This window comes from Leptonychotes weddellii, chromosome 8 (genome assembly GCF_054177405.1).
Source record: "Leptonychotes weddellii isolate Sample4059 chromosome 8, ASM5417740v2, whole genome shotgun sequence".
NCBI classification, from domain to species: domain Eukaryota; kingdom Metazoa; phylum Chordata; class Mammalia; order Carnivora; family Phocidae; genus Leptonychotes; species Leptonychotes weddellii.
Window position 1 is genome coordinate 51,195,173 of NC_138376.1, and position 19,670 is coordinate 51,214,842.

Sequence of the window (19,670 nt, forward strand, 5' to 3'; positions counted from 1 at the left end):
AGTTCCTTCACTGTGTATAGTCCCATTTATTTATTTTTGCTATTGTTGCCCTTGCCTAAAGAGACATATCCAAAAAAATATTGCTAAGAGCAATGTCAAAAAGCTTACTACCTATATTTTCTTCAAGGAGATTTATGGTTTCAGGTCTTTTACTACCTATATTTTCTTCAAGGAGACTTATGTTTTCAGGTCTTATGTTCAAGTCCTTAATCCATTTAGAGCTTATTTTTGTATATGGTGTAACAAAGTGGCTCAATTTCATTCTCTTGCAGTTGTCCAGTTTTCACAACACCATTATTTAAAAAGGCTGCCTTTTCCCCATCATCTGCTTTTGCCTCCTTTCATGTAGATTAATTGACCACATAAATGTGGGTTTATTTCTGGGGTTTCTATTCTATTCTGTTGATCCAGGTGTCTGTTTTTGTGGTACCATATTATTTTCATTACTATAGCTTTGTAGTATAATTTGAAATCAGGGAGCATGAGTCCTCCAACTTTGTTCTTCTTTCTCAAGGTTGCTTTGGCTCTTTGGGGCCCATAAAAATTTTAGGATTATTTGTTCTGGCTCTGTGAAAAATGTCATTGGCATTTTGAGAGGGATTACACTGATTCTGTAGATTATTTTGGGTAGTATGAACATTTTAACAATATTAATTCTTCCAATCCATGAGCATGGTGTATCTTTCCATTTTGAGGGTGGCCTTCAATTTCTTTCCTCAAGGTCTTACGGTTTTCAGGGTACAGATCTTTCACCTCCTTGGTTAAATTTATTCCTAGGTATTCTGTCCTTTTTGATACAATTGTAGATGGGACTGTTAATCTCTATGCTACTTTATTATTAGTGTATAGAAATGTAACAGATTTCTGTATATTAATTTTGTATCCTGCAACTTCACTGAATTCATTTAGTAGTTCCAATAGTTTTTTGATGGTCTTTAGGGTTTTCTCCATATAGTATCATGTCCTCGACAAATAGTGGAAGTTTTACTTTTTTTCAATTTGGATGCCTTTTATGTCTTTTCCATGCCTACCAGCAGTCACTAGGCCTTCCAATATTATGTTGAATTAAGATGGCAAGAGTGTGCATTCTTGCCTTGTTCCTAATCTTAGAGGAAAAACTTTCAGCTTTTTACCATTGAATATGATGTCAGCTGTGGGTCTGTCATGTATGGCCTTCATTACTGTGGGTCTGTCATATATGGCCTTCACTATTTTAAGGAATGTCCATCTATACCCATTTTGTTGAGTTTTTATCATAAACAGATATTGAATTATGTCAATGCTTTTTCTGCATCTACTGAAATGATCATATGATTTTTACACTTTGTTTTGTTAATGAGGTGTATCACACTGATAGATTTGCAAATGTTAAACCATCCTTACATCCCTGAAATAAATCTCACTTGGTGATGGTGTATGATCCTTTTCATGTATTGCTGACTTTGGTTTCTTGAGAATTTTAGCCTCTGTGTTCATCAGGAATACTGGCCTGTAGTTTTCTTTTTCTGCAGTGTCTTTGTCTGGTTTTGGTAATGGGGTAATGCTGGCCTCGTAAAGTGAGTTTGGAAGTGTTCCTTCCTCTTCAATTTTGTTTAATAGTTTCAGGCAGATAGATATTAACTCTTCTTTAAATTTGTGGTAAAATTTATGTGTGAAGCCATCTCCATCTGGCCTTTTATTTCTTGAAGTTTTTTGTACATGATTCAATTTCATTACTAGTAATTGGTCTATTCAGATTTTCTATTCTTCATGGTCAATCTCAGAAGACTGTGTTTCTAGAAATTTATCCAACTCTTCTAGGTTGTCTAATTTGTTGGCATATAATTGTTTACAATATTCTCTTATGATCCTTTTTATTTCTGTGGTATCAGTTGTAATTCTTTTTCATTTCAGATTTGATTTGGGCTTTTTCATTTTATTTTATTCTATTCTATTCTATTCTATTTATTGATGAGTCTGGCTAGAGGTCTATCAATTTTGTTTATCATTTTAAAGAACCAGCTATTTGTTTCATTGATCTTCTCTGTTTTTTTAGTTCCTATTTCATTTATTTCCACTCTGATCTTTATTATTTCCTTCCCTCTACTAACTTTGGGCTTGTTTGTTCTTCTTTCTCTAGTTCCTTTAAATGTAGATTGTTTATGTGACATTTTTCTTGTGTCTTGAGGTAGGCTTGTATTGTTATGAACTTCCCTCTTAAACCGGCTTTTGCTGCATCCCAAAGATTTTGGAATGTTGTGTTTCATTTTCATTTGTCTCAAGGTATTTCTGGATTTCCTCTTTGATTTCCTTGCTGACCCACTGGTTGTTTAATAACATGTTGTTTAGCTTCCACATGTTAGTGTTTTTTTCCAGTTTTCTTCTTGTAACTGATTTATAGTTTCATACCATTGTGGTTGTAAAAATACTTGATATGATTTCAATCTTCTTAAATTTACTGAAACTTGTTTTATGGCCTAACATATGAGCTATCCTAGACAATGTTCCATGTGTATTTGAAAAGAATGTGTATTCTGCTGTTTTAGATGGAGTGTTCTATATGTATCAAGTCCATCTGGTCTAATATGTCATTTTAAGGCCAATGTTTCCTTACTGGTTTTCTGTCTGGATGGCCCATTCATTGATCCAAGAGGGTATTAAAATCCACTACTATTATTGTATTACTATTTCTCCTTTTATTTCTTTTATTATCTACCTTATATATTTAGGTACTCCAAATTGGGTGCATAAACATTTAAAATGTTATATCCTCTTTATGTGGAAAACCCAAGACTTCAGCCCAACTGCTAGAACTCATACATAAACTCAGTAAAGTGGCAGGATATAAAATCAATGCACAGAAATCAGTTGCATTTCTATACACCAACAACAAGACAGAAGAAAGGGAAATTAAGAAGTCGATCCCATTTACAATTGCACCCAAAACCATAAGATACCTAGGAACAAATCTAACCAAAGAGACAAAGAATCCGTACTGAACAAACTATAGAATGCTCATGAAAGAAACTGAGGAAGACACAAAGAAATGGAAAAACGTTCCATGCTCATGGACTGGAAGAACAAATATTGTGAAGATGTCAATGCTACCTAGAGCAATCTACACATTTAATGCAATCCCTACCAAAAAACCATCAACTTTGTATGGAACCAAATACCCCGAATAGCCAGAGGAACGTTGAAAAAGAAAAGCAAAGCCGGTGGCATCACAATTCCAGACTTCAAGCTCTAAAAAACAGACACATAGATCAATGGAACAGAATAGAGAGCCCAGAAATGGACCCTCAGCTCTATGGTCAACTAATTTTCGACAAAGCAGGAAAGAATGTCCAATGGAAAAAAGACAGTGTCTTTAACAAATGCTGTTGGGAAAACTGGACAGCCACATGCAGAAGAATGAAACTGGACCATTTCCTTGCACCACACACAAAAGTAGACTCAAAATGGATGAAAGACCTAAATGTGAGACATGAATCCATCAAAATCCTAGAGGAGAACACAGGCAGCAACCTCTTCGACCTCAGCCACAGCAACTTCTCCCTAGAAACATCGCCAAAGGCAAGGGAAGCAAGGGCAAAAATGAACTACTGGGACTTCATCAAGATAAAAAGCTTTTGCACAGCAAAGGAAATAGTCAACAAAACCAAGAGACAACCAACAGAATGGGAGAAGATATTTGCAAATGACATATCAGATAAAGGGCTAGTATCCAAAATCTATAAAGAACTTATCAAATTCAATACCCAAAGAACAAATATCCAATCAAGAAATAGGCAGAAGACATTCAACATTTTTCCAAAGAAGACATCTAAATGGCCAACAGACACATGAAAAAGTGCTCAATATCACTAGGCATCAGGGAAATCCAAATCAAAACCTCAATGAGATACCACCTCACACCAGTCAAAATGGCTAAAATTAACAAGTCAGGAAATGACAGATGTTGGTGAGGATGTGGAGAAAGGGGAACCCCCCTACAATGTTGGTGGGAATGTAAGCTGGTGCGGCCACTCTGGAAAATAGTATGGAGGTTCCTCAAAAAGTTGAAAATAGAGCTACCCCACAACCCAGCAATTGCATTACTGGGTATTTACCCCAAAGATACAAATGTAGTGATCTGAAGAGCCTAGATGTCCATCAACAGATGAATGGATAAAGAAGATGTGGTATATATACACACACACACACACACACACATATATATATATATATATATATAATGGAATATTATGCAGGCCTTAAAATAATGAAATCTTGCCATTTGCAACAACGTGGATGGAACTAGAGGGTATTATGTTAAGCGAAATAAGTCAATCAGAGAAAGACAAGTATCATATGATCTCACTGATATGAGAAGTTGAGAAACAAGACAGGATCATTGGGGAAGGCAGGGAAAAATAAACAAGACAAAACCAGAGAGAGAGACAAACCATAAGAGACTCTTAACCTCAGGAAACAAACTGAGAGTTGCTGGAGTGGAAGGGGGTGGGAGGGATGGGGTGGCTGAGTAATGGACATTGGGGAGGGTATGTACTATGGTGATCGCTGTGAATTGTGTAAGACTGATGAATCACAGACCTGTACCCATGAAACAAATAATACACTGTATGTTACTAAAAAAATCTGTTTTTTAAATGTTATATTCTCTTGTTAGATTGAGACCTTTATCAATATGTAACACCCTTCTTTTTCTTATAATCTTGATTTTTTTTAAAGTCTATTTTGTCTGATAGAAGTATTATTACCCCAGCTTTCTTTCCATTTCCATGGTATATCTTTTTTTCACCCCTTCATTTTCAGTCTATGTGGGTCATTACATTTGAAGTAAGTCTCTTCCTAGCAGCATGTAGAAGGATCTTGTTTTTTTTTTAATCCATTCAGTTACCCTACATTTTTTGATTGGAGAATTTAGTCCATTTACATTTAGAGTAATTATTGAGGGGCACCTGGGTGGCTCAGTCGGTTAAGCATCTGCCTTCAGCTCAGGTCATGATCTCAGGGTCCTGGGACTGAGCCCCACATCGGGCTCCCTGCTCAGCAGAGGGTCTGTTTCTCCCTCCGTCTCTGCCCCTTGCCCCTGCTCTCGCTCTCTCTCACTCTATCTCAAATAAATAAACAAATCTTTAAAAAATAAAAAATAATTATTGACAGTTATGTATTATTTTGTTAATTGTTTTCTGGTTGTTTTTGTAGTTTCTCTTTGTTCCTTTCTTCTCTTTCTCTCTTCCTTGTTATTTATTTTCTTTAGTGTTATGTTTAGTTTCCTTTCTCTTTTCCTTTTGTATATTTACTATAAGTTTTTTCTTTGTGGTTACTGTAAGGTTCATATATAACATCTCATGTATATAACAATCTCTTTTAAGTTGATAGTAAGTTAATTTGGAACACATCCCAAAGCTTTATATTTTACTTCCCCTACCCACATTTTATATTTTTGATGACACATTTTACATCTTATTTTATGCATCCCTTCACTAATTATATATATATTTTAGAAAGAGAAGAGAGCATGCATGTGCACGTGTTTAGGGGGAGGGGTAGAGGGAGAAGGAGAGAGAGAATCTCAAGCATATGCCCCACTGAGGGTGGAGCCCAACACAGCGCTCAATCTTATGACCCTGAGATCATGACATGAGCTGAAATCAAGAGTCAGACACTTAAGCAACTGAGCCACCCAGGCACCTCACTAATTATTGTATTTTTAATTTTACTATTCTTGTCTTTAACCCTTCATACTTTAGTGGTGATGAACTCCCTCAGCTTTTGCCTACATGGGAAACTGTTACCTCTCCTTCAATTCCAAATGATAATCTTGCCAGGTAGAAAATTCTTGGGTGACAGTTTTCCCCTTTCAGCACTTTAAATATGTTATGCCACATAAATAAATTAGTTATGTCACTCCCCTGTCTGGCCTGTAAAGTTTCTACTGAAAAATCTGCTGATGGCCTTATGGGGTTTCCCTTGTATGTAATATGTTACTTTTCTCTTGCTGTTTTTAAGATCCTCTCTTTATGCTTAACTTTTACCATTTTAACTACAATGTGTCTGAGATTGTTTCTTGTTGAGTTCATCTTGTTTGGAACTCCCAGGGCTTCCAGACCTGGATGTGTTTCCTTCTCCAGATTATGGAAGTTTTCAGCCATTATTTCTTCAAAAAATTTTTCTGGCCCTTTTTCTCTCTCATTTCCTCTGGGAACTTTTATAATGCAAATTTATCCCACTTGATATAGTTCCTGAAGTCCCTTAAGTTGTCCTCCCTTCTTTTAATTCTTTTCATTTTGCTGCTCTGTCTGGGTGTTTTCCATTGCTTTGTCTTCAAGCTTTGCCTTGATGCTCCCGTTTTATCCTTTCTGCTACTGAACCTCTCTACTGTATTTTTCAGTTCAGTTATAACTTCTAATTGATTTCTTATATTTTCTGTAGCTTTGCTAAAGTTCTTGTGTTCATCCATTCTCCTGCCAACATTGCTAAGTAACTTTATGACCATTACTTGAATTCTTTATCAGGTAAGTTACTATCTCCCTTTCATTAAAGTTTTTTTTTAATGGAGATTTGCCTTATTCTTTGGTTTGGAACATATTCTTTGATCTCCTCATTCTGCCTCTCTGTTTGTCTTTATGTATTAGGTGAAACTGCTATCTCCCTCAGTCTTGAAGGGGTGGTCTTGTCTAACAGCTGGTTCACATGGGCCATTAGAGCAATCTCCCCTGGCCATCAGAGCCAGACACTTCATACGGGCAACTGCTCAATGGGCTGCATGTGCCCACCAGGTGTGAAAGAGCCAGCACTGTTGTTTGGGAGATCAGGGCTCAGGGCACTCACTCTGCCCAGTTGTGGCTCAGACACTGTGCAGGGAGAGTGGGGTTCCAGCTGCTTGCCCATCACAGTTGTGGCTCAGTCTCTATGCTAATTAGGTGGGGCTTAAGGTGTCCCTGGAAGCTAATTACAGCTTGGCTGCTGCTAAGGGAGAACAGGACTCAGGTGTTTACCAGCCCAGTTGCAGTCCATATGCTGCACAGGAAAGGTGGGACTTAGGTCACTGGACCAACTAGGTTGTAGCTTGGGTGCTGCACAGTGAGGGTAGGGCTCAGTGCACTCTCCCAGCCCAGTTACAACTTGGTTCTCTGCATAGGTTGGGCAGGACTGAGGGCTCCCACTTGGACCATTGCAGCTTTGCTGCTACATGGGGGAAGTAGGGATCATGGTGCTCATCTGGCCTATCTGCAGCCCAATCACTGAGTGAGGAGAACAGGGCTCAGGACACTAGCCTGGCCCTTTGTAGCTGGAGTGCTGTGTGGTGTGAGGTGCTTGCCAGCCAGGTTAAGGGTTAAGTGGGCAGAATATGCCCTCTAGTGCTTGCATGCTAGAGGAAGAGCACTAGAAATGGCACTCATCTGCTCTGTCACCAGCAAGTTAGAATGAGATTCCAAAAATGGACTCCACCAATGCTTCCATCACCAGATAAAGTGTCTACAGGTCCCTGCCTTTGCCACAGCCTCCTTAAAATTAGTAAGTGGTTCTCCCTCATTTACAGTGTAGGCACTTCTAAATCTGTGGCTTCTATGCGGATCTCAGGGAGAGCAGATTTGTACACAAGCCACTTATGAGCAGGATCTCTGTTACCTACAGTTCTATGATTCTCCCTCTCTTAATTCCCCACTGATTCTCAGAACCAGATGTCTGGGGAGGGGGTCACCTTTCCAGTGCTAGCCCCTAGGGTCAGGATGCCTGATAGGAGGTACAATCCCCTTACTCCTCAAGGGAGAGTTCCTTATTATGGGATACCTCCTGATTGTGGGGTCATCTGGGATGGGGTCGGGGGTGAGGCCGTGTCTTCAACTCTACTACACCACTTGATATGTCTCTATTGTCTTTCGTTGTGGAGGTATTGTTCATCAAGTTCTCAGGTGGTTTTCAGAGAAAATTTATTCCAAATATAGCTGTAAGTTTGTTGTGTCCATGCGAGAATGTGAGTTCAGGGTCTTCTTATGCCACTATCTTGAAACTCCCTCCATGGCTTGTTTTGTTTTTTGTTTTTTAATTAAGAGAGAATATGAGCAAAGAACATGACCAAAAAGAAATCCCAGAAATCAACTAGTTCTATCAGGTAGTATCAACTATGTATAGCACAATGTATCTAGATAATTATGAACTTATTACCCAATATTCAAGTCCTTGTGTTTTCTAATGGAGAAATACCTTAAAATCTTACATTTTACATATTGTTAAAACAAAAGTTAATGTTCTCATGATTTCCCCATTGCTCCCCTCCTTCTGTTTCATATTGGAAGGAAATTTAATTTAGGCAGAGTAATTTTCTTGTAATTAATCAATTCTTATCAACTTTATACTTGTAATGACCTTGGTAAAGTATAAAAAGGAAAGAATATAAAATATCATATCCTTAGAACACTGAAAATGTAAATAAAAAAGCCTATGGGAGCCAAAGTATCCCACAGCATCTCTAACCTTTTCTTACAGGGCTTTCCTAACTCTATTATCATTTGACCCATTTGTTTCTTCTAGTAATTCCACGACTTTTTAAAACAGTGAAAAAAGTAACATACACTTGAAGACTCTGATGAATAAGCAGTATTACATTATTTACCAATTATCCACATTCATATATAATTTTAACACACCTATGTTGTGTCACACCAAATTCCAAGGCAAAAATATTTTGCTAAACACAGTTTATGCCCACATAAATTCCCTGTCCTCCCAAACACCTCGAAACAAGCTTATTTTACCCCAATGCTTGTTTAGATGGATTTGATCCCTAAGTAGAGAACCTCAGTATTCAATATTATTTCCCAATGAATCTGTTGCTCTAGTCAATATCAACAATGTAGCCCTTATTTAGAGTCTACAGTCAAATACAAGGTCATCTAAATTCTCCTTCCTGGTCTGCTGGTCTCACTTTGTATAAATCTATCTTCTACACTGTTTCCAAAGTAATCTCTAGGATACACGTCAGATTATGTCAGTCCCATAATTAACATCCATTAAGATCTCCAGGACTAATTAGAATAGTTTTCAAAGTGCTCTGAGAGGACATCCTAGGATTTGGGGTGGATGCCTTTAAGGCCACTACAGGAGATAAGAAGACAAGTAGCCACACACAGACCTGCTACTACTTCAACCAGAGCAATTCTATGTTGTACATCTAACTTTTTTGTATACCAGAATTTCATGTAAGATTGTTCAAAAAATTGTTTTGTTACTTTTCAATGAAAGGTAGAATTACTGTTATGAACAGATTGCAATTATCTAGTCCTGGCATACAAAACCCTTCAAAATCTGATCCCTGCCAACCTCATCTCATACCTCACACCTCTGAATTGTTCACTGTTCTTAAAACACTGGTTTTATACTACTGGCTTTGTCCAGTTTCCACACTTTAGTACATGCAGTGCTTTCAACTAGAATGCCTAACTTCTTAACCCTATTTCTTCAGCAAATTTCAGTGCCCTTCAGGTCTCATACACCATGTCTGAGAAATATGCCTTGATTTGTAAATGTGCCTTGCTTTTAACTCAATTATAGTACAAAACGCTGTACGTTAACATTATTGGTCTTCACATTTGTTTCACTACATCTGCCAAACTTGGCTAATCAGAATCACTCAGAAAATTCTTAAAAACACAGATTTCTTAGCCAGACTAGTAACAAGTGCAGTAGACTATTTGGTATGTAAAAATCAGGTCTCACTTATTTTTTCTCCTAATAATATTTAGCAATTGTTTTAAAAAAGAAATCTAAATTCACATGAACTTATTTCCTTACATGGAATTTATATATTTATTAGAAAAGCTGAACTAAATTCCTAAATAGCTTAATATAAAAATCTTAGAAAATAAAGACATGTTCTTGGTAACACCTTGTGGTAACATGGGACCAGAATACAGTATCTTCTCGTGAACTTTTAAGTATGAAAACAACAGTAAAAGAAAGTTGTCATTGTTCTGGATTAGCTACCTTTTAGCTTTTTTTTGGATTGTATGTGATTATCAGGAAATTTAACTGTAATATTTAGATTATGATAAAACTGATATAAAACATTACATAAGACATTTAATCATTACAACCTTAGGTCTTTGAATAATAATCTTTTGAATTTAGCCTCAGACTTCTTTGAAAAAAAAAGTATAAAAAAGCTATCTTTTTCAGAAACAAAGCTTTTATTGCTTACTACTGCCCTCTAGTGAATTATCAGAAAATCAACAAGGCTATAGAAATTATATCCTTTAAAATGCTTCTAGGTTGGTCATAATTGCCTCCAATTTTATTTGTTCAAGTTCCAAAAATAAATCACCATATGTATTAAAACCTAAAATGTTTGAAAGAATACATAAAAAACTACAAACATTTCTCTCTTTTTTTTTTTTAAGGATAATTTTTAAAAAACATTTTATTTATTTGTAGAGAGAGAGCACAAGCAGGGGGAGCGGCAGGCAGAGGGAGAAGCAGGCTCCCCACTGAGCAGGGAGCCCAATGGAGGTGGGGCTCCATCCCACGACCCTGGGATCATGACCTGAGCCCAAGGCAGATGCTTAACTGACTGAGCCACTCAGGCACCCCAACATTTCTAATACCTTCTTACACTGCCCAGTTTAGAACAGCACCTTTTCCCTATGTATCTCTTTAATATCTAGAATAAAAATTTCCAACCTGTGATCCCTGGATTACTGTAAAGGTGCAATACCAAGCACTACTTGTAGACTGCATAAATGTCTGGCATATATTTGTTTAACACCTATTATTCAAGGACATGTATGAGCTTATGATTAATGAAACAATTCATTAAACACATACTCAATTAAGATTTCTCCTTTAAATATTCATTGAATCCAAAACATATATTTTCTCACATTTAACATTAGTGAAATTTGGATGCATCTTATAATCATCGACTACACACAAGTCATGACATAGCTGTCATTACCTACATGGTCACAAATTTGGTCACAGCTGGTTACATTACAGTTAGTCCTCTATTTGAGTTACATGCATTCTTGCTACCACTACTGAGTTTAATTGCCACTTACAATGTCTTTAAGATAGTACTGTGATTTGACATTGAAACAAAAAATTAATGTGTAAGGGGAAAGAAAGGAGCAAATAGTGAAGCAAGAATTTATTGACAAGGAACAGGGGCACCTGGGTGGCTCAGTCAGTTAAGCATTTGACTCTTGGTTTCGGCTCAGGTCATGAGACCAAGGCCACACGGGGCTCCACACTCAGCATGGAGTCTGCTTGAGATTCTCTCCCTTTGTCCTTCCCACGTGTGCCTGCTCTTGCTCTTGCTCTCTCAAAATAAATACATAAAATTTAAAAAAAAAAAGGAGTATAATTCCGTATTTTCTTACAAAGCAACAACCAAGTGCTTTATGAGCTTAAAGGAACATACCCAAAGTAAAAGCCATTTTCCATTTGTCCTTCACACGGCAAGACAAGAAACAACAAAAACAGCTTATAGTTAACAATGGGTATGTTAGCAGCTTCAAAGAAAATTCCAGAGACAAGAGTGGAGGACTTAGTAAAAGCTGCATCATCAATTCTCTTGATAGCATAAAAGACAGTCTTGTATAGTAAACATGGATGTGAATAACCAATTTAAAAAAGTGATTCAGAAGACTCAGACTCCAAATGTGAACTTTTAAGGAACACCTTTCCAATTTATTTCACTTACATTCTCCTTATTGTGTGTGAAGAAGGATATGGTTTTTTAAAAGTATTTATGTAAGTCAAAAAATAAAAAAAAGAAGTATTTATTTAAGTCTAAAAAACTCGCACTAAATATAAAACAAAAATTATAAATGATAAGAAAGCATAGGCAGGTACATCTTACAATCAGTGACATAGATTCAGTGAAACATAGTATCACATGGAAGGCTGAAAAATTTGACTTTTAAAGAGCATTTCTCTCCAAAGATTACCAAAAATCAATGCTCTATTTCTATTTCTGAATCCTTAATTTATCACTTTAATTTTCTTTAATCTATTACTTTATATTTTATATTAAATGTATCTAGATTAGCATAATGTTATGTGTGTGTATATAGGTGTGTGTGCATATAAATATATATATATGTATATACATATGACATGGTAAAGTTTTTACTGATATGCGTATATAATAAAAAGTTCAGTAGTCACTGTTTCTATAGGCACTTCATTGGCCCATAGGATACATTTTGTATGAAAGTATCATTATTCAACATTTCCCCACTTGGTGGCACCAAAAAATTAAAATATCTACATCAGTAGTGTGTCTAGAGGTTTCATTTATTTATTTATTTATTTTTTTTAAAGATTTTATTTATTTATTTGACAGAGAGAGACACAGCGAGAAAGGGAACACAAGCAGGGGGAGTGGGAGAGGGAGAAGCAGGCTCCCCGCTGAGCCGGGAGCCCGATGCGGGGCTCGATCCCAGGACCCTGGGATCATGACCTGAGCCGAAGGCAGACGCTTAATGACTGAGCCACCCAGGCGCCCCGAGGTTTCATTTTTTTAATTTAAAAAGTAGCATTCCCTTTCAATTTAAGATGAAAACAATAGGCAAGGTGTATGTTGTTTGACATTCTTCTAATATTGAATAGTGCCTAATTATTGGGTTATCCCTTAAGACATGGTAGAGTAGATATGATCTTGGTAAAATTTAAATAATCAACTAGTTTCTAAACTAAACAATAATGGGTAGCTAAGAAAATCACATTCTACTAACACATTATAAGAACTTTTCTGGTCTCGGGGGCGCCTGGGTGGCTCAATCCTTAAGCGTCTGCCTTCGGCTCAGGTCAGGATCCCAGGGTCCTGGGATTGAGCCCCGCATCAGGCTCCCTGCTCAGCGGGAAGCCTGCTTCTCCCTCTCCACTCCCCCTGGTTGTGTTCCCTCTCTTGATGTGTCTCTCTCTGTCAAATAAATAAATAAAATCTTAAAACAACAACAACAACAAAAACTTTTCTGGTCTCAATACTAACAGTTACAGAGTCTATAGTAGACACGACTTTACATTTAATAATTAGTTCTTTGCACTCAGGGTCAAAGTACTCTAAATATTAACTTCCCATTTTGGGAGCTTTAATTAAAATTAATCTCTTAGGGCGCCTGGGTGGCTCAGTTGGTTAAGCATTTGACTCCTGATTTCAGCTCAGGTCATGATCTCAGGGTCATAAGGTTGAGCCCCGTTTAGGCTTACCACCGAGGGTGAAGCCTGCTTAAGATACTCTGTCTCCCTCTCCCCTGCTCCTTCCCCTGCTTGCGCATGCCCTCTCTCTTTCTCTCTCTCAAAAAAAATAAAATAAATCTCTTCTACTTCCCATGAATATATACTGTACCCTCTTTCCATGCTCTACCATGTGAAAAGCTCAATTCTCAAGCTTTTCCATAACAAGTTAGGACAAAACTTTATATCTGCAAGCAAATATGATAATTAGTACTATTAACCACCTCTCTATAACAAAACCACCTATCTATAAACAGTTGATTTTCAACTAGCTTTTTAGTAAGTTTGAGTTTTAATGGTCCATTTTTACAGATGGGGAAGCTAGGGTTCAGATACGAGATTTTACATAAAGACTTTCACTCATGACTAGCGCTCAGGTATAAACGTCATGCTCTCCGCTTAAACAGGGTCTTCTCTATACATGCTAGATAGTAAAACTGGCCAGACTGATTTGGTGGCAAAACATCCTTCCACTGAGTTCTGAGCATATTTTGTGCTATTTAAAAGTTTGTCTATCCATCCCCTCCTCCAAGTAACTACCACCCAACTTTGAATACCTCCTTTGACTTACTCATCTTTTCATAAACCACTTTTTCAATGATGTTGATACAACTGCTATTAGCATCTGGTTTACTTTCACTGCAAGATGTGGAAAGAGCTGTGAGTTATAGTTTAAACCATACTAAACTGTGAATATTCAACAATTTGAGCTATTAGTGACTACTGGGTGACCAACAAATTCCAAGACTGGGTAAATTTCTTAATTAAATCTTCATAATCTTATTAAACATTATTCCCAGTTTAGAAATGAGTAAATTTAGACAGTAAAGTAGTTCAAGGGACCCACAGACTTAAAAAGAATCTACATTTAAGACTTTCCACCAAGAGTCACATTTTATTGCTTATGCTACTTAAAGAAAAAATATAACTCCTAGATAGTATGACCTTACTATACTGTTAAATTGGGCCCTCTTCCCTGGGCTTAGGACTTAAGGGACCCCTCCCCACCTATTCAGCATACCTTCTATGTCTTTCAGGTTCCCAACCTAGGCCGCATCATAAAGTCCTCTGTTTATCAATGCCCTCTGCATTCTAAAAACATAAGGTTCTTCTAAGGATATCTTAACTAAATCAGTATGATTATTTTATTTGGTTTGATTATTTAAATGATCATTTTCACAGCTTGAGTTAGAGTAATATAAAATATTAGTTGAAAATATTTACTTTACAATACTATCATTCCTACAGGGAAGCTCTCTTTCAAAGAATTTAGTAATTTCACAGATTTTTCCCACTCCCACTCATCACTGCCACAGCTTATGTAATTCAGAGCCACCAGAGTAATAGTGTTAAAATGTTAGACAGATCCTATTACTTCTCCATTTAAAACCTTCCAATGGTTTCTAATCTCAACCAAAAGAAAATTCAAAATCCTAACCATGGTGCATAAGGCTCTATATTAATTTCTCATCTAAACTTCAGCCTTCCTTCCCCTTGTTAACCGAGCTCCAGCCATACTGGCTTTGCCTCTTTGCTATTATCTGAACACTGCATACATGTGCCTACCTCAGGATTTCTGCACTTACTCTTCCTTCATGGCTGGCTCAGTCACTTTACTCAGGTCTCTGTTCAAATGTTAGAGAAGTCACTCCTGATCTTTATAGTAGAACCAACCTCCAGTATTGTCTATCCCATTATACTGCTTTATTTTTTTTCATAGCAAATACCATTTGACTATTGGAAGACAATCTTCCATGGGTCTCTAATTTCTTCACACCTTGCAAACCAGGCACAAATGCTCATTTTTTTCTATACTATCTTTTCAAGGATGTTTATATAGAAAAATAGCCTTGGAAAACAAAGATAGCATCTTCCTCTGGAGCAAAGGGCAAGCAGACTTACTGTCCCTTATAAAAGCTTCAGCTTCCATAAGTTCAAAGGTTCCTCTTCTATATGGAAGTATCATCTGGTGCACTTCACATTACCCCATGGGAATTGGAACTGAGGAAACCAGCAAAGGAAAATGCTAATGCTAAGGCTATTGTTATTGCTGTAATACAAAGGTCTCTCTTTGACCCAGAAGTCTTGCATCTTCAGCCAACAATCACAGAACTGTAACAGGCTACAACGAGGGTAAAATCTTAGACCTTTCATAGTTCTTGATGTTGACCTTACATATTGGTTTCCTCTTTTTCCATCTGTTTCTCCTGACTAATCTTTTATCAACTGTTATATACTCATTTTCCTATAGTTTTCAAAGCACTTTTACACAGTATCATTTGACCTTCAAAAAACCTCTAAGAGGCATTTTTTTACTCTCATTAATGGGAAAGACCCTGACCCAGGAAGGTTAAAAAACACGCAAAATCACCTTAACACATCAGTCACAGAATAACAATTAGAGTTGAGGTCGAACTCCTAATTTGTTGTTAATTTGTGACTGCTTTTTTTTTTTTTTAAAGATTTTATTTATTTATTTGAAGAGAGAGATACAGCGAGAGAGGGAACACAAGCAGGGGGAGTGGGAGAGGGAGAAGCAGGCTCCCCACAGAGCAGGGAGCCTGATGTGGGACTCGATCCCAGGACCCTGGGATCATGACCTGAGCTGAAGGCAGGCGCTTAACCGACTGAGCCACCCAGGTGCCCAATTTGTGACTGCTTCTTAAAAGAAAGAGGAGTGCCTAGGTGGCTCAGTTGGTTAAGCGTCCAACTCTTGATTTCGGCTCAGGTCATGATCTCAGGGTTGTGGGACTGAGCCCCCTGTTGGGCTCCACACCAGGCATAGAACCTGCTTAAGATTCTCTCTCTCTCTTCCCCCATCTGCCCCTAACCACCCCGCTCACATTCTCTGTCTCTCTCCAAAAAATAAATAAATAAATTTTAAAAAGACAAATAACTAAAGATAGCACACATATATTCTGTGAGATGGAAGGATAATTACCACTAATAGTATGACAAATTCCTTATGTAGTAATCCATGAAAAAAATGGCAATAAATTGGGTGCCTGGGTGGCTCAGTTGTTAAGCGTCTGCCTTCGGCTCAGGTCATGATCCCAGGGTTCTGGGATTGAGTCCCGCATCGGGCTCCCTGCTCGGCAAGAAGCCTGCTTCTCCCTCTCCCACTCCCCCTGCTTGTGTTCCTGCTCTTGCTGTCTCTCTCTGTCAAATAAATAAATAAAATCTTAAAAAAAAAAAAATGGCAATAAATAAAACAGAGTATCCAAATAAGCACCTGACATATTAAAATGCATGTATTTTAGACTGCTTTTATTCTAAATGATGACCCTTGAATAATTATGTAACAAAATTAGATTCTGCTATCACACTAAAAGCCCATTTCTTTCATGTCTAAAGAAAGATATATTGGAACAATATCCAAAAATGTTTTCTTTATAACCAGTATTTCCCATTTCTGTAAGAATTAAGAATTCTGTAAACATAAACTCAATTAATCTGGAAAGGTTCTAGATAATTTAAAGCTTCCTATACCACTCTCTTTCAAGAGGTAGGTAAGAAGCATTTATTGTTGGTTTTTCCTCTATAATTTGAGCAAAAAACTCAAAAAACAGACTGTACACAAGTTTGGCAGGCTATAACTCATACCTTACTATCTCCAGAAAGACTGAAAAAAAAAAAAGTAGTCTCTCAGTGTATAAGATTAGATTCTATACACTAAGGAGATATCACATTATATAAAATATCTAAATTTAAAAACTCTACATACCCAAGTAGGATGAATCTACTGCATCAGTAATAGATACTGATCTACAGTTCAAAGTTCTAATATGCTTATAAATCACTAAATCTACTATGGCATAATATATAACCATCTTCAAGGTTCACAAGTTATAAAATTTGTTTCTGAATGTTAAATTTCAAAAATATAGATAAAATGATTGTGACTAAGTAGTTAAAAATTTACTCTCCTCTTCAGTAAAGAAAACTTAAGAAAATGAAGAAGCAAGCACTAAAATATTAAAGAGGAAAATATAATTAATTGAATACATGACTAAGGTAAAATGAAATTGCTTCATAAAGTAATTTCTTAATTTTAACTCAATTATCACCGTTACACTTACTGTGTAAGTTATAGCTGCCAACATTCCAACCAAGGTCAGAGAACTAATAGAAAATGACAATGCAGCTAAACCATCTGCAAAGGAAGCAGAACTTTGTTAAAAATGTACACATATACTATTCAAATGTTTATATTCAAAAAATCAATATAAAGATATAAAAACTGGGTTTCTTATACATTCTTAAGGAATAAACCCAATGTATATTACCTCATCTTTGAAGTGCCAACTCCAAGGGGAGAAAATCTCTACACCCAACATGGGGCTCAAACCCACAACCCTGAGATCAAGAGTTGCATGCTTTATTGAGCCAGCCAGGTGCCCTGAGAAAAGAGTTTTTAAAAGGATCTTCACAAATTGATTTGCAAAAATCTTTTGGACTAAGATTTTCTTTCTTTCAGTTCTTAAAATTAAAGAGAAAAATTATTGTCTAATTATTGAGCCTAAAAAGAAATCAGCAAAATATTAGATGCTCAAAAGGTGGCAAAAAAACTATCCTAGACTTTCTGAATGGCAGTCCTTGAGAAATAACATTACATAGGAAAGCCACTGACACTGACTACTTCTCTTCCCTCTGCCCGCAATCCTGATATTCCTAGTTTCTTAATTTTCAAATAAGTTTTCAACATATAGCCTAAAACTAAATCTTAAAGAGTTTATTTCATTCTTTAACTTGAAAGGAGCTAGACTGCCCATCTGGCAGGAAAAAAACAAAACCAAATAAAAAGCAAACACAAACAAAAAATAAATTCAAAGTACTAACACAGGAAGAATATTATGTTAACAACTTAGACATAGGAAATTGTTTAAGGGAAGGCCAGTAATTTGGAGGCAAGAGTGACACTTTTAAATAATTATACTAGATTATACAATGAAACACTAAGCAAATTTGAATATTCATAAATGGGAGTAATACTAATTTTTTCAGTTTTAATATAGGTCCTATTGAACCTGTTTTGATCTAGTTAAAATGCAGGTCCTGTGGAACCAAATATAATTTTAATTTAATGTATATTAATCTTTCATGAATAACAATAAAATCAGAATCATTTATCTTCTTAAAACTCATGTCTCAGTTTTATATCACACCTCAAGAAAGCATATTATTAAACAAATTCACAAGCTGCTATGCAAGCCTAATTTTTAAGCCTTCATTCTGTAAAACTAAAATATTAGATTTTATTAAATCAAAGACATTCTGATGCTATTATCTTCTTGATGTTACTAGAATTATCAACAGAAATTGTTCATAAAACTAGGAGAGGTGTGCCTGGGTGGCTCAGTCAGTTAAGCATCTACCTTCGGCTCAGGTCATAATCTCAGGGTTCTGGGATGGAGCCCCGTGTTGGGCTCCCTGCTCGGCATGGAGTCTGCTTCTCCCTCTCCCCCTCCTCTGGCCCCTACCCCCTGCTTCTGCACTCTCTAATAAATAAAATCTTTAAAAAAAAAAAACCAAAAACTAGGAGAGATCTGGTATTTAGCTGATAGCAATTTTAAGGTCTATCACTTATAAAACACATCCCAATATCAGAAATATAAAAATGTGGGAAAATACGCACCCTACAATTGATAAAATGGAGTATTATATTAACATATTTGGCCAGTCAAAAAAGTTAATATTACTAATACCATTAAGCAAAATGTACTCTAGGATATGGTGTTTAAGATTTGAGATAAAAGAAACAATGTTAAGACTAAAGAGCATGAGATTACAGAAATTAGAATACTACAGTACCTATATAATTACTGATTCAAGTTATACCAATACTCAAAGACCAGTGTACAACTTAATGTTTAAGGCAGAAGAGTAGTTACTCAAGAGACCTGAAGGAGTTAACTATGAGAAAAGAAGCAATTTATTTCTCAGTAATGGGATCAGGTGCATAAATCCTGACAATTCAGTATTAATACATGCCAGGACTGCTATCCTAGTTCTTGCTAGTATTAATGGACCAAAATTTACACAATGAAATCTTAAGTGGAAAGCAAGAAAATTAAGAAGTTGTACAGCAAGGACTCCAAGACTTAATTTAATCATCATTTAATATTATATCTGGATAAAGAAAAAGAAATGCTGATCAAGACTGTATAGTGCTTACTAAAAAGAATACAAAAGCAATAAACATTTTTCAAGTTTATAAAATAAATATTGTAGGTTTCTTTGAAAATAAAGTTATTACTAAGTTCAAATGCACATGAAATTCTGAGGAATAAGATACACATTCTTATTTGATATCAGTTTCTAATATCAACTGTACTTTTCAATGATTGAGCATCTTTCTTAACCTAACCTCCTGAACCTGCCTATTTTTTTCCTTCTAAAAACCTAAGTCACACTGATAAAGTTAAGGGAAACTTCTGGAAAAG

General features: G+C 36.3%; 1 protein-coding gene across 1 annotated transcript in view; it reads right to left on the reverse strand.

Moving 5' to 3' along the window:
* The window catches only part of LMBRD1 (LMBR1 domain containing 1), a 107,317-nt gene that overhangs the window by 43,341 nt on the left and 44,306 nt on the right, over window positions 1-19,670 (reverse strand). The window contains exon 7 of the mRNA XM_081829349.1: window positions 17,196-17,380. Coding sequence (XP_081685475.1) covers window positions 17,196-17,380 — 185 coding nt within the window. The remainder of the gene's footprint in view (window positions 1-17,195; window positions 17,381-19,670) is intronic.